This window comes from Cebus imitator, unplaced genomic scaffold (genome assembly GCF_001604975.1).
Source record: "Cebus imitator isolate Cc_AM_T3 unplaced genomic scaffold, Cebus_imitator-1.0 Scaffold39, whole genome shotgun sequence".
NCBI classification, from domain to species: Eukaryota; Metazoa; Chordata; class Mammalia; order Primates; family Cebidae; genus Cebus; species Cebus imitator.
In genome coordinates, this window is record NW_016107354.1 from 9,873,779 (window position 1) to 9,886,142 (window position 12,364).

The 12,364-nt window shown below is 41.2% G+C and overlaps 1 protein-coding gene across 2 annotated transcripts; it reads left to right on the forward strand.

Annotated features, from left to right (window-relative positions):
• Positions 1–3,358: 3,358 nt before the first annotated feature.
• Positions 3,359–5,531, forward strand: LOC108302307 (tubulin alpha-1B chain-like). Of its 2 annotated transcripts, XM_017525907.2 has the most exons (2): positions 3,359–4,572; positions 5,117–5,531. In XM_017525907.2, the coding sequence occupies exons 1-2, from the start codon at positions 3,463–3,465 to the stop codon at positions 5,360–5,362; spliced, it is 1,356 nt and encodes a 451-aa protein (XP_017381396.1). In that variant the 5' UTR covers positions 3,359–3,462; the 3' UTR covers positions 5,363–5,531. The 2 variants fall into 2 exon arrangements, with proteins under 2 accessions (XP_017381396.1, XP_037593481.1); XM_037737553.1 differs by lacking the exon at positions 5,117–5,531 and having other exon boundaries at positions 3,359–4,992.
• The last annotated feature ends 6,833 nt before the right edge of the window (positions 5,532–12,364 follow it).

Here is a 12,364-nt window from a genome sequence, read left to right on the forward strand (position 1 = left end):
CTAAAAATACAAAAATTAGCCAGTCGTGGTGGCACATGCCTGTAGTCCCAGCTATTCAGAAGGCCGAGGCAGCAAATCACTTGAACCCGGGAGGTGGAGGTTGCGGTGAGCTAAGATCGTGTCACTGCATTCCACCCTGGGCAACAGAGCAAGACCCTGTCTAAAAAAAAAAAAAAAAAAAAAAAAAAAAAAAAAAAAAAAAAAAAAAAAAAAAAAAAAAAAAAAAAAGAATAGGGTCTTCATTCATCTGTGGGGAGTTTTACAAAATCAGAAAAGTCTCCCACTTAATCTGGGCAGATGCTAGAGGAAGAGCTAAAAAAAAGACTTAAAGGCCCCTCCAACACTCAAATTCCAGGATTCTGGAATTCATAATTCAAGGGCAGATAATTATTCCAAGATCTTTGATTACAGTTGTTAAAAATGACTCACTCATCTTCAAGCATCTGTTTCTGACAATCAGCATGTTTTACCAACCATTAGGTCTGCTTTTGAAACATGACTACTGAAGGACTAATGTTCTCTGGCAGTTTATGTTGCCCTGAGAAAGAGAGTAATACCAACCAAATGAATTCATATTGGCTTGTTTGGAAGGGTATGACCCCTTCCATATAATTTCAAGGGAAAGAGCCATCCTATTTTAAATTGAGGAATTTGGTTTGCAGATGAGGTCATTCATGTGGCCACTGACCACAGTTGTCCAACTGATGACCATTTGTCTCTTTGGTTTGCAGTAGGTTTGATGGAAATCACTAGTTAGAAAAGTAGAAACTAATCTAGTTTTCCTACAAAGAACACATTTTTGCTTTTTGTTTTATAGTCCTTGCATCTCAGATACTTGCAGCATGAATTTCACTACGAAAGTACAATACACTTAGGAGAATAATTTTGATATCCATTTTTATAGCACATTAGAAAACAATGATGTTTTTGTTATAAGCAGAGCTAATTAAAGCAGATACTTTCGAAGTTACTGTGGAAGAGTGAATCATCATCTCCAACATAATATGAATTTATGGGGGTGATTTTTTATTGCATCAGCATAATAATAAAACTGTTGCTAACTTATATTACCTTCAAATAAATCCTTGTATATTGGATTTTTTTAATAAGCATACACAATTATTTAACATAACAATCACGATATTTTAAAATGCAACTAGTATATTTTCATTTTATTTTATTTATTTACATAAGCTGGATTTGTACCAAAAAGAATAGGAGGGAGAATGCTGTATTTTAATTTAAAAGTGAGATTTTAAAAATGTATGTAAATAGACTATTCCAGGTCAACAAAAGAAACTTAAAATATTAGCAGCTAACTTCACTCTCCTCTTTCTGTTCATATACAATTTGAGGATAGATTTAAGTTCTTCTACTTTCAATTCCCTGATGGATTTTTTAGACTGAATTAGTCCATGCCAATAGTGGTGATTGAAATTTTTCTCAACATGCAGAATACGCTACTTGTATTAAATGTTATATTCTCACACAATAATCTCCAGTGGCATCAGGAGCTTCAGTGACTCCCTCCAGTCCTCAGTGTTCTTCCCTTTAAACCCTCAACAGCCAATATTTATTTTCTGAGTGCTTCGTCTGCTGCCCTGCAATGTATTATGATTGACAGTATGGCAGGGTGACTGTTGGATCACCAGGTAAATTCTTTTCATCAATTAAGGCTTGGCAGTTTTGTCAACTGGAAAAATAAGGGTTGTTATTATTATGGTTACTGTTGTTATTGGATCAGGTCCTGGGATTTGACAAGAAAAATGAGTTTAGAAATTCTTAGCTTGCTGGTCCTTACTCACAAATCTTTCATTAACATCTTAACATTTAACAGGACATTTTCATTTGCTCTGTCTCCACAAGAACACTAATTTCTATATTTGAATGGGTTATACTGATTTCCATAGTCATTAAATGATTTTCAGCAGGGGGATAATAAATGCGGCAGAACTAAACTAATTACACTTTTCACCCATGAGGATGAAAATGAACTGTCTGCTATTGTCATCAGATTGTGTATTACCTGTCTGGTTCAGAAATGGTGAGCATTATGAAAACACAATTTGGTGATAACAGTAATCAATTATCAAATAGTTATTATCAACTATCAAATAGCTAATAATTATCAATAATAGTTATCAATTATGTTATAGCTATGATGTCCCAAGAGTTTACCATAAATTGTCTCATTTAATCTTCCCAAGAATCCTATTCCCAAGACATCTGCTTTACAAATAAAAAAAATGAGGCTCAGATTGATGAATATTCAGCTAGTAAGTAGCCACGCTGGGATTTAAACATGGATCTATCTGCCTTCAGAGTTTGTGCTCTTGAGTTTAAGAGTAACACAGCATAAAACCAAGATATGCAATCTAAATATTATAATAATCCTAAATGGTCTATTAAGAGTACACTTATTTACTCTTGCTTAAAAAAAATATAAAACATTACTTGTAATCATCATGAAGAATCAAACAGGCAAATCTAGAATTTGGGTATTTCTTCAGTGTACAATGGCATCAGAAAAAGTATGAGAGCAAGGGAAAGGGTGACTGTTCTATTTAGATTAAAAGAGACAAGAAATAGAACAAATACAATTATGGACCTTGTTTGGTTACTGATTCAAAGAAAACTGAAAACTGATATTTTGGAGACAACTGGAATTATTGGAATATGAATTGGATATTTTAAAATAAGAAATTTTATCGAAAGTGAGAATGTCCTATATTTATGTAAAAAAGAAAAATCTCCATGCCTTTCAGGAATGCAAACTGAACTAGGTAGGGGCAAAATAACATGATGTCTGGGATCTTCTTTAAAATACTCCTGAAAAAAAAGTGAGAGAAAAGAAGAAAAGCAAGGTGAAGCACAGGTAGTGAACTCTTGTCTGGGTGATGGGTGTGAGAATTCAATGTACAACTCTTGCTACTTTTGTATATATTTCCACTTTTCCTAGGGAAAGCACTGAAAAAAAAAACCTACTTGCAAGTATTTTGTTGATGGCCTCATAAATAGATGCTATAGTTCTTATCTCAAGGCTTTGAATTTTAATGTAATGTTTAGGTCCAAGTGCTATGATTTCAGTCAGTGTTGAAATATTTGGTGTTCCACTGCCCCCTTGCGCTTTCCACGGAGTTTACAGCATCAAGGCTTGATACAAATCCCCTCACTGCCTTCCTCCCACCCAGTCTTACGTCTTTCACTTCAACAGTTGAGTTTGCCTGCTAGTTTTAAATTTAAATGGAGGTTTCAGAAGGCTCTTAGCAGATAACAGTGTCTCTGTCCACACTGGAATCCTGAATGCTTCCTACCTTGCACTCAAGATTTTCTCCCCTTCATTGCTCTCTCTTAACAGTAAATTGCAAGTGCGTTACTTACGTCGACTCTTAGCTTGTCGGGGACGGTAACCGGGACCCGGTGTCTGCTCCTGTCGCCTTCGCCTCCTAATCCCTAGCCACTATGCGTGAATGCATCTCCATCCACGTTGGCCAGGCTGGTGTCCAGATCGGCAATGCCTGCTGGGAGCTCTACTGCCTGGAACATGGCATCCAGCCCGATGGTCAGATGCCCAGTGACAAGACCATTGGGGGAGGAGATGACTCCTTCAACACCTTCTTCAGTGAGACAGGTGCTGGCAAGCACGTGCCCCGGGCAGTGTTTGTAGACCTGGAACCCACAGTCATTGATGAAGTTCGCACTGGCACCTACCGCCAGCTCTTCCACCCGGAGCAGCTTATCACAAGCAAAGAAGATGCTGCCAATAACTATGCCCGAGGGCACTACACCATTGGCAAGAAGATCATTGACCTCGTGTTGGACCGAATTCGTAAACTGGCCGACCAGTGCACTGGTCTCCAGGGCTTCTTGGTTTTCCACAGCTTTGGTGGGGGAACTGGTTCTGGGTTCACCTCCCTGCTCATGGAACGGCTCTCAGTTGATTATGGCAAGAAGTCCACGCTGGAGTTCTCCATCTACCCGGTGCCCCAGGTTTCCACAGCTGTAGTTGAGCCCTACAACTCCATCCTCACCACCCACACCACCCTGGAGCACTCTGATTGTGCCTTCATGGTAGACAATGAGGCCATCTATGACATCTGTCGTAGAAACCTCGATATCGAGCGCCCAACATACACTAACCTTAACCGCCTTATTAGCCGGATCGTGTCCTCCATCACTGCTTCCCTGAGATTTGATGGAGCCCTGAATGTTGACCGGACAGAATTCCAGACCAACCTGGTGCCCTATCCCCGCATCCACTTCCCTCTGGCCACATATGCCCCTGTCATCTCTGCTGAGAAAGCCTACCATGAACAGCTTTCTGTAGCAGAGATCACCAATGCTTGCTTTGAGCCAGCCAACCAGATGGTGAAATGTGATCCTCGCCATGGTAAATACATGCCTTGCTGCCTGTTGTACCGTGGTGACGTGGTTCCCAAAGATGTCAATGCTGCCATCGCCACCATCAAGACCAAGCGCAGCATCCAGTTTGTGGATTGGTGCCCCACTGGCTTCAAGGTTGGCATCAACTACCAGCCTCCCACTGTGGTGCCTGGTGGAGACCTGGCCAAGGTACAGAGAGCTGTGTGCATGCTGAGCAACACCACAGCCATTGCTGAGGCCTGGGCTCGCCTGGACCACAAGTTTGACCTGATGTATGCCAAGTGTGCCTTTGTTCACTGGTATGTGGGTGAGGGGATGGAGGAAGGAGAGTTTTCAGAGGCCCGTGAGGATATGGCTGCCCTTGAGAAGGATTATGAAGAGGTTGGTGTGGATTCTGTTGAAGGAGAGGGTGAAGAAGAAGGAGAGGAATACTAATTATCCATTCCTTTCGGCCCTGCAGCATGTCATGCTCCCAGAATTTCAGCTTCAACTTAGCTGACAGGCATTAAAGCTTTCTGGTTAGATTGTTTTCACTCAGTGATCATGTCTTTTCCATGTGTACCTGTAATTTTTCCATCATGTCTCAAAGTAAAGTCATTAACATCAAAAGCTTTGTCTCCTGTGTTTTTTCTAAAAGTGCCTTCGTTTTTGGGATTCATCTACACTTGGAGTATAGAGTCTGCAATATGCTGGTGATGTCAAGGGTCCTACTTCTGTGCAGGCACCACTANAGGTACAGAGAGCTGTGTGCATGCTGAGCAACACCACAGCCATTGCTGAGGCCTGGGCTCGCCTGGACCACAAGTTTGACCTGATGTATGCCAAGTGTGCCTTTGTTCACTGGTATGTGGGTGAGGGGATGGAGGAAGGAGAGTTTTCAGAGGCCCGTGAGGATATGGCTGCCCTTGAGAAGGATTATGAAGAGGTTGGTGTGGATTCTGTTGAAGGAGAGGGTGAAGAAGAAGGAGAGGAATACTAATTATCCATTCCTTTCGGCCCTGCAGCATGTCATGCTCCCAGAATTTCAGCTTCAACTTAGCTGACAGGCATTAAAGCTTTCTGGTTAGATTGTTTTCACTCAGTGATCATGTCTTTTCCATGTGTACCTGTAATTTTTCCATCATGTCTCAAAGTAAAGTCATTAACATAAAAAAAAAACCAGTAAATTGCAAAAAAGTAGTGAAAAAAAAAAAAAAAAAAGACCCAAAAGCAACCAGGTGCCAAGAGTTCAAATGTTTGAAAGGGAAACTTCAACGTTTTTCAAGCTGAGAAGACCTATTTTTATAATTATTCAATTATGAATTCCCAGTTATAAATAATTAATGGATGTTAATAAGATCTCCTGAGATGAACATTTGATACTTGGTCAAACTAATGAAAGACCCAACTGAAAAGTGTTCTTAAAATGACTTAAACAGGCCAGGCGCGGTGGCTCACGCCTGTAATCCCAGCACTTTGGGAGGCCGAGGCGGGTGGATCACTTGAGGCCAGGAGTTTGAGACTAGCCTGGCCAACATGGTGAAACCCCATCTCTACTAAAAATACAAAAATTAGTCGGGCCTGGTGGCAGGCACCTGTAGTCCCAGCTACCTGGGAGGCTGAGGCAGGAGAATCACTTGAACCTGGGAGGTGGAGGTTGCAGAGAGCTAAGATCGTGCTGTTGCACTCCAACCTGGGCAACAGGGTGAGACTCTTCTAAAACAAACAAACAAACAAACAAACAAACAAAACCCAACAACAACAAAAGAGTGCAGTTGACGTATTTGTCAACATGTGTGCATACCTGCCTACATGTGTGTATGTGTGAGCAAGTGCATTTAGCCTCTACAACATGAAGATATGAAAGATACAAAAATTATTTTGACCAATATTATCAAGCATGTGACATTCTCAAGTATTCCCTTTCTCTCCAAGTTGTCCAATATAGTCAAGGAAAGCTAACCCATTCACTCGTGCAACAAATATTATTTAATGCCTGTCCTAGCTAGGCACTGTTCTAGGTGTTAGGTATGTAACAGTGAACAAAACGAAGTTCTTGCCTTCATAGAATGTTCTTCTAGTAAGACAGCTGGCAAGGAATAGAGCATAATATGTAACTAAGGGATAAATTTGGTGGCTTCAACTATGGTGACCCTGACCAATTCCCAGAGGAAGGAGACATCAATGAAAGTTTGAGTGGATAGAAATGTGCTACTCTTACATAGAGTGACAACCAACCAGGGTCATATTTTTTAAAGCATGTGTTACATTAGGGAGTAGTTGTGTCGCTTCTGGGAATACTAGTTTTATAATAAAAGCCTGAAACTGGATTCAAATTTTGATTGTTCCATTTACAAATTGTGTGATCACAGATGAGTTATTTCATGGTTTTCATGCTGTTTTCCTCAAAATAGTAGTACCTATCTCATCTCTACTTCATAGAGCTATTATGAGAGTTAAAAGATAAAAACAGCTATGACATGGAAAGCACTTAGCACAGGAATGGACACAAAGTAAGAAATTAATAAACATAGCTGCCATGTCAGGTTAGATTACTTCTGTTACAAGTGATGGCAATGAGAAAAGAATGTATTGGCCTGCATAATCATAGCAAACATGGCCTTAGGACCCAATTTCTCCCTCTGTTGGTTGACCTTGCTTTACTTCTGCTTTGCCCTCACTCCTTGATAGATCTTCCCAAGGTGGCATGATGACTTACATGAAATAATGGAGTTCAGGATGCCTACCCCAAAGACACATTACCCCAAAATATAGGACCTTGGCATACTGAATATTTTTAAGCTGAAGGAATTTGAGAAAAAGTAGGAGAAACTCTTTGACTTTCCCTTGCCCTTCTATCCTGAAACAGGTTATAGACCCTCTGGTGAGAGGTCCATTCCTCTATACCTGGAAGAAAGGAGTATCTGTATTCCTAAAGATGAAGGGACGCCAAAAGAAATATAAATGAGCAGGTCTTGCTAAGTTTCTCCCAGTTTGTTACTCTTGGCTCATACCCTTTGCTCTATCACATTTTCCCACAACTTTCCATGACTTTTCAAACCTAGCATAAAAACTCTCAGGTTTGGCCAGGCGCAGTGGCTCACTCCTGTTATCCTCGCACTTTGGGATGCCAAGGTGGGTGGATCACTTGAGTTTAGGGGTTTGAGGCTAGACTGGTCAACATGGTGAAATCCTGTCTCTACCAAAATTACACACAAAAAATTGGCTGGGCGTGGTGGCAGGTGCCTGTAATCCCAGCTGCTCAGGAGGCTGAGGTGGGAGAATCACTTGAACATGGGAGGTGGAGGTTGCAGTGAGCAGAGACCGTGCCACTGCACTCCAGCCTAAGCAAGAGAGCAAGACTCCGTCTTAAAATTTTTTCTTTTTAATCTGCCTTTTGTTACAGAAGCCCCAGCTGAGAACTTAGAAGGGTAATAAGAAAAGATATTTTTCCTCCCCTACAGTTTCTGGTGACCACAAAGGGATGGGTGGACACCTCACTCACTTCAGATCTTGCTGATGGGATCCTGGGAAACTGACAAAAGACAGAAAAATGTAAGCATTCTCCCAAAGCTGGCTTTCTCAGATCTCTATGTGTAGCACCCAGTTAAGAGAGCAAGGTAAAAATTTCTCCTTGTCACGCTTTCTTTTCCATATTCATATTTGCAGAAGAAAAACTTGCAAATGTTAGTTCTTTGGATTATGACTCTTGCAAATTTGGTTAACTTGGTTTTGGGGTTCGTCTTGTTTACTGATTCTTTCCCTGCCAGGGACAGCTGTTGCTTTCCTATTTATCTCATTTTGCATCCTGAGAGTTTGGCTTGGCTCTCTGCCCACCAGATAGCCAACCATCAGGTTGTTGGCCCTGAGAATATGGCCTGATGGAAATGTAGGTTGCACGCCATTCTCTGTTAATGTCCTACTGACTGTTGCCAGCTCCCAAAAAGGGCCATCTAAGTCTTTCTTTCTTGGGGCTATCTTTGGGAGTGGTCTGAATCTTGAAAGACTGCCTTTTTCGCACTCTGAAGATGGCTCTTGCATCCAACATTAAGCTATAAAAGTCTTATTGGTTGCAAGTCATAAAAGATTTATTGGCTGTTGCTTTGAGTCACTTGAAATAGATACCTTTAGTTTCAAAAAACTTATTTTAAAAAGACGTTCAGTATTGTCAGAGATATTTACTGTTTGTCCCAGCTAAAACCTGATAATAAGATATTTGATTGCTTTGCTTTTTATACACTGAGATTTGGGGAAAAAAAAAAAGATATTTGAAAGGATTTTTTTTAAAGATGTATGATCAGAAATTGGCCTAATTAGAAGCTGATATTCAGGGCCTAATGGAGTCAATTTTGTTTAAGTCTTCTCTGTTTTTTCTATTTAATCCTGCTCCTCCCATGGGAACTTCTGAGTTGACTGAAATCCTCTTTTCAAGCCCCTGCTGACTATATATCCATCTTCTTCTTGTTGGCACAGTTTTGCTGAGGATAGTTTGGAACTCCACTGGCTTCTTGGGGAAACTTAAGATCTCCCAAAACTGACCTCTCAGAGTTCTTCCTTCCCTTTGCTTCTGCTTTTCCTTCATCCTTTCACCACCTTCAATCTTCCATTCGGTTTCCTGAATCCTTTAATATGTTCCCCTTCAAGCTCCTACCTCCTCCACTCTTCTGTCCATCCCTGTCAGGACTTTTGCCACTCCAGCCCCTCAGTCACTTGAACCTTCATCTCCACTGCTCTCAAGAAACTCCCTGGCTCCCAAAAGCAAGTACCTGAGGCTGAAAAGGAAAAAGGCTAATTGGAAGTAGTCTGAATATTTTATCCATTCAGATGTGCTTTGAAAACATCGAGATGGAGCCAGGTGTGGTGACATGTGCCTGAAATCCCAGCTACTTAGAAAGCTGAGGTGGGAGGATGGCTTGAGGGTAGGAGTTCAAGACCAGCTTGGGCAACACAGTAGATTCTGTCTCTTGAAACACACACACACACACACACACACACACACACACACACACACACACACAGAGAGAGAGAGAGAGAGAAAGAGAGAGAACTGCTAGATGACGCCTAGTCACTTGCCTATAATGTAGTTCACAGCCTGCATAAGATTACATGTCAGGGAAAATGAGAATTTAAAAATATTTTTCCAGAAATGTTAGTTAAAACAATTCTTGGGGGCAGGTCAAGATGGTCAACTAGCAGCAGTAGCGATAAGAGGTCACCATTGAAAGAAACCATAATAGCATGCGAATCCTGCACCAGCAGCCTGACCCATTCCTCCTCACTGGGCGGGGCCTCCCTGCAGGAATTCCAGCAACTTCAGCCAGGGGCTCAGGGACAGAGCTCTGATCTCCCTAGGCCTGAGCCTCTATGGAGAGGGGTGGCTACAGTCTCTGCAGGCCAGCAGACTTAACCTTTCCTCCTGCTAGTTTTGAGGAATCCAGGCAGCCCAGACAAGTGGGTTTCCCCCTAGGGAAACACACTCCTTTCACCAAGGGACAGTCAAAGTGCTTCATTAAAAGGGTCCTGTTTCCCGTGCCACCCAACTGGATAAGACACTCCAACAGGGGTTGTCAGACACCCTATATAGGAGCGATCCTATTGGCATTAGGTTGGTGCCTCTCGAGGTCAGCGATCCCAGAGGAAGGAGCAGGCACCAGTCTTTGCTGTTCTCCAGCCTCCTTGAGTGACAACTCCAGGCATGGGAGCAAACCAGATGAATAAGACCTGAAGTGAACCCCCAGCAAACTGCAGCAGCCCTACAGAAGAGGGAACTGACCACTGAAAGGAAAACAAACAAGCAGAAAGCAACAACAACAGCATCATCAACAACAAAAAAGTCCCCACAAAAACCCCATCTAGGGGTCAGCAGCCTCAAAGATCAAAACTAGACAAACTCATGAAGATGAGAATCAATGAAAAAACACCGAAAACCCAAAAGGCCAGAGTGCCTCTTCTTCTCCAAATGGTTGCAATGCCTCTCCAGCAAGGGTGCAGAACTGGGCAGAGGATGAGATAGATGAATTGACAGAAGTAGGCTTCAGAAGGTGGGTAATAAAAAAACTCTACTGAGCTAAAGGAGCATGTGTTAACCCAATGCAAAGAAGCTAAGAACTTTGATAAAAGGTTAGAGGAGATTCTAACTAAAATAACCAGTTTAGAAAGAAACACAAATGACCTGAAGGAGATGAAAACACAGCATGAGAACTTCATGAAGCATACACAAGTATCAATAGCCAAATCAACCAAGTGGAAAAACGGATGTCAGAGTTTGAAGACCACCTTGCTGAAATAAGGCATGCAGGCAAGATTAGAGAAAAAATGAAAAGGAACAAACAAAGCCTCCAAGAAATATGGGACTATGTAAAAAGACTGAACCTACGATTGATTGAAGTACCTGAAGGAGACGGGAGAATGAAAACAAGCTGGAAAACACACTTCAAGATATTATCCAGGAGAACTTCCTCAATCTAGCAAGACAGGCCAGTCTTCAAATTCAGGAAATACAGAGAACACCATTCAGATACTCCATGAGAAGATCAGCCCCAAGACACATAATCAGCAGATTCCCCAAGGTCAAAATGAAGAAAAAAATGTTAAGGGCAGCCAAAGAGAAAGGCTGAGTCACCTACAAGAAGCTCATCATACTACCGGCAGACCTTTCAACAGCAGCCCTATAAGTCAGAAAAAGTAGGGGCCAATATTCAACATTCTTAAAGAAAGGAATTTTCAATCCAGAATTTCATAGCCAGCCAAACAAAGCTTCATAAGCAAAGGAGAAATAAAATCCTTTCCAGACAAGCAAATGCAGAGGGATTTCATTACTACCAGGCCTGCCTTGCAGGAGCTCCTGAAGGAAGCACTAAATATGGAAAGGAAAAGCCAGTACCAACCACTGCAAAGTACAACAAAATATCAAGACCAATGATACTATGAAGAACCTGCATCAACTAGTGTGCAAAATAGCCAGGTAGCATCATGATGACAAGATCAAATTCACATATAACAATACTAACCTTAAATGTAAATGGGCTAAATGCCCCAATTAAAAGACACAGACTGGCAAATTGGATAATGAGTCAGATCCATTGGTGTGCTGAATTCAGGATACCCATCTCACGTGCAAAGACACACACTGGCTCAAAATAAAGGGATGGAGGGAAATTTGCCAAGCAAATGAAAAGGAAAAAAAAAAAAATACAGGGGTTGCAATCCCAGTGACCAGCAAAACAGACTTTAAACCAACAAAGATAAAAAAAAGACAAAGAAAGGCATTACATAATGGTAAAGGGATCAATTCAACAAGAAGAGCTAACTATCCTGAATATATATTCACCCAATACAGGAGCACCCAGGTTCATAAGACAAGTTCTTGGAGACCTACAAATAGACTTAGACTCCTACATAATAGTAGTGGGAGACTTTAATACCCCACTGTCAATATTAGACAGATCAATGAGACAGAAAAAGGATATTCAGGACTTTAACTCAGCTCTGGAACAAATGGACCTAATAGATATCTACAGAACTCTGCACCCCAAATCAACAGAATATACATTCTTCTAGTGCCACATGGCACTTACTCTAAAATCGACCACATAATTGGGAGTAAAACACCCTGCAGCAAATGCAAAATAACTGAAATCATAACAGTCTCTCAGACCACAGTGCAATCAAATTGAACTCAGGATTAAGAAACTCACTCAAAACCACACAATTACATGGAAATTGAACAATATGACTCCTGAGTAAATAATGAAAGTAAGGCAGAAATTGAGAAGTTCTTTGAAACCAATGAGAACAAAGAGACAACATACCAGAATCTTTGGGACACAGCTAAAGCAGTATTAAGAGTGAAATTTATAGCTTTAAATGCCCACATCAGAAAGCTAGAAGGATCTCAAATTGACACCTTAACATGACAATTAAAAGAGCTAGAGATGCAAGGGCAAATAAATCCAAAAGCTAGCAGAAGATAAGAAATAACTAAGATCAGAGCAGAGCTGAA

Bases quoted from the DNA above. Each gene is read 5' to 3' on its own strand.
- LOC108302307 (XM_017525907.2), top strand. From the start codon at position 3,463: ATGCGTGAATGCATCTCCATCCACGTTGGCCAGGCTGGTGTCCAGATC.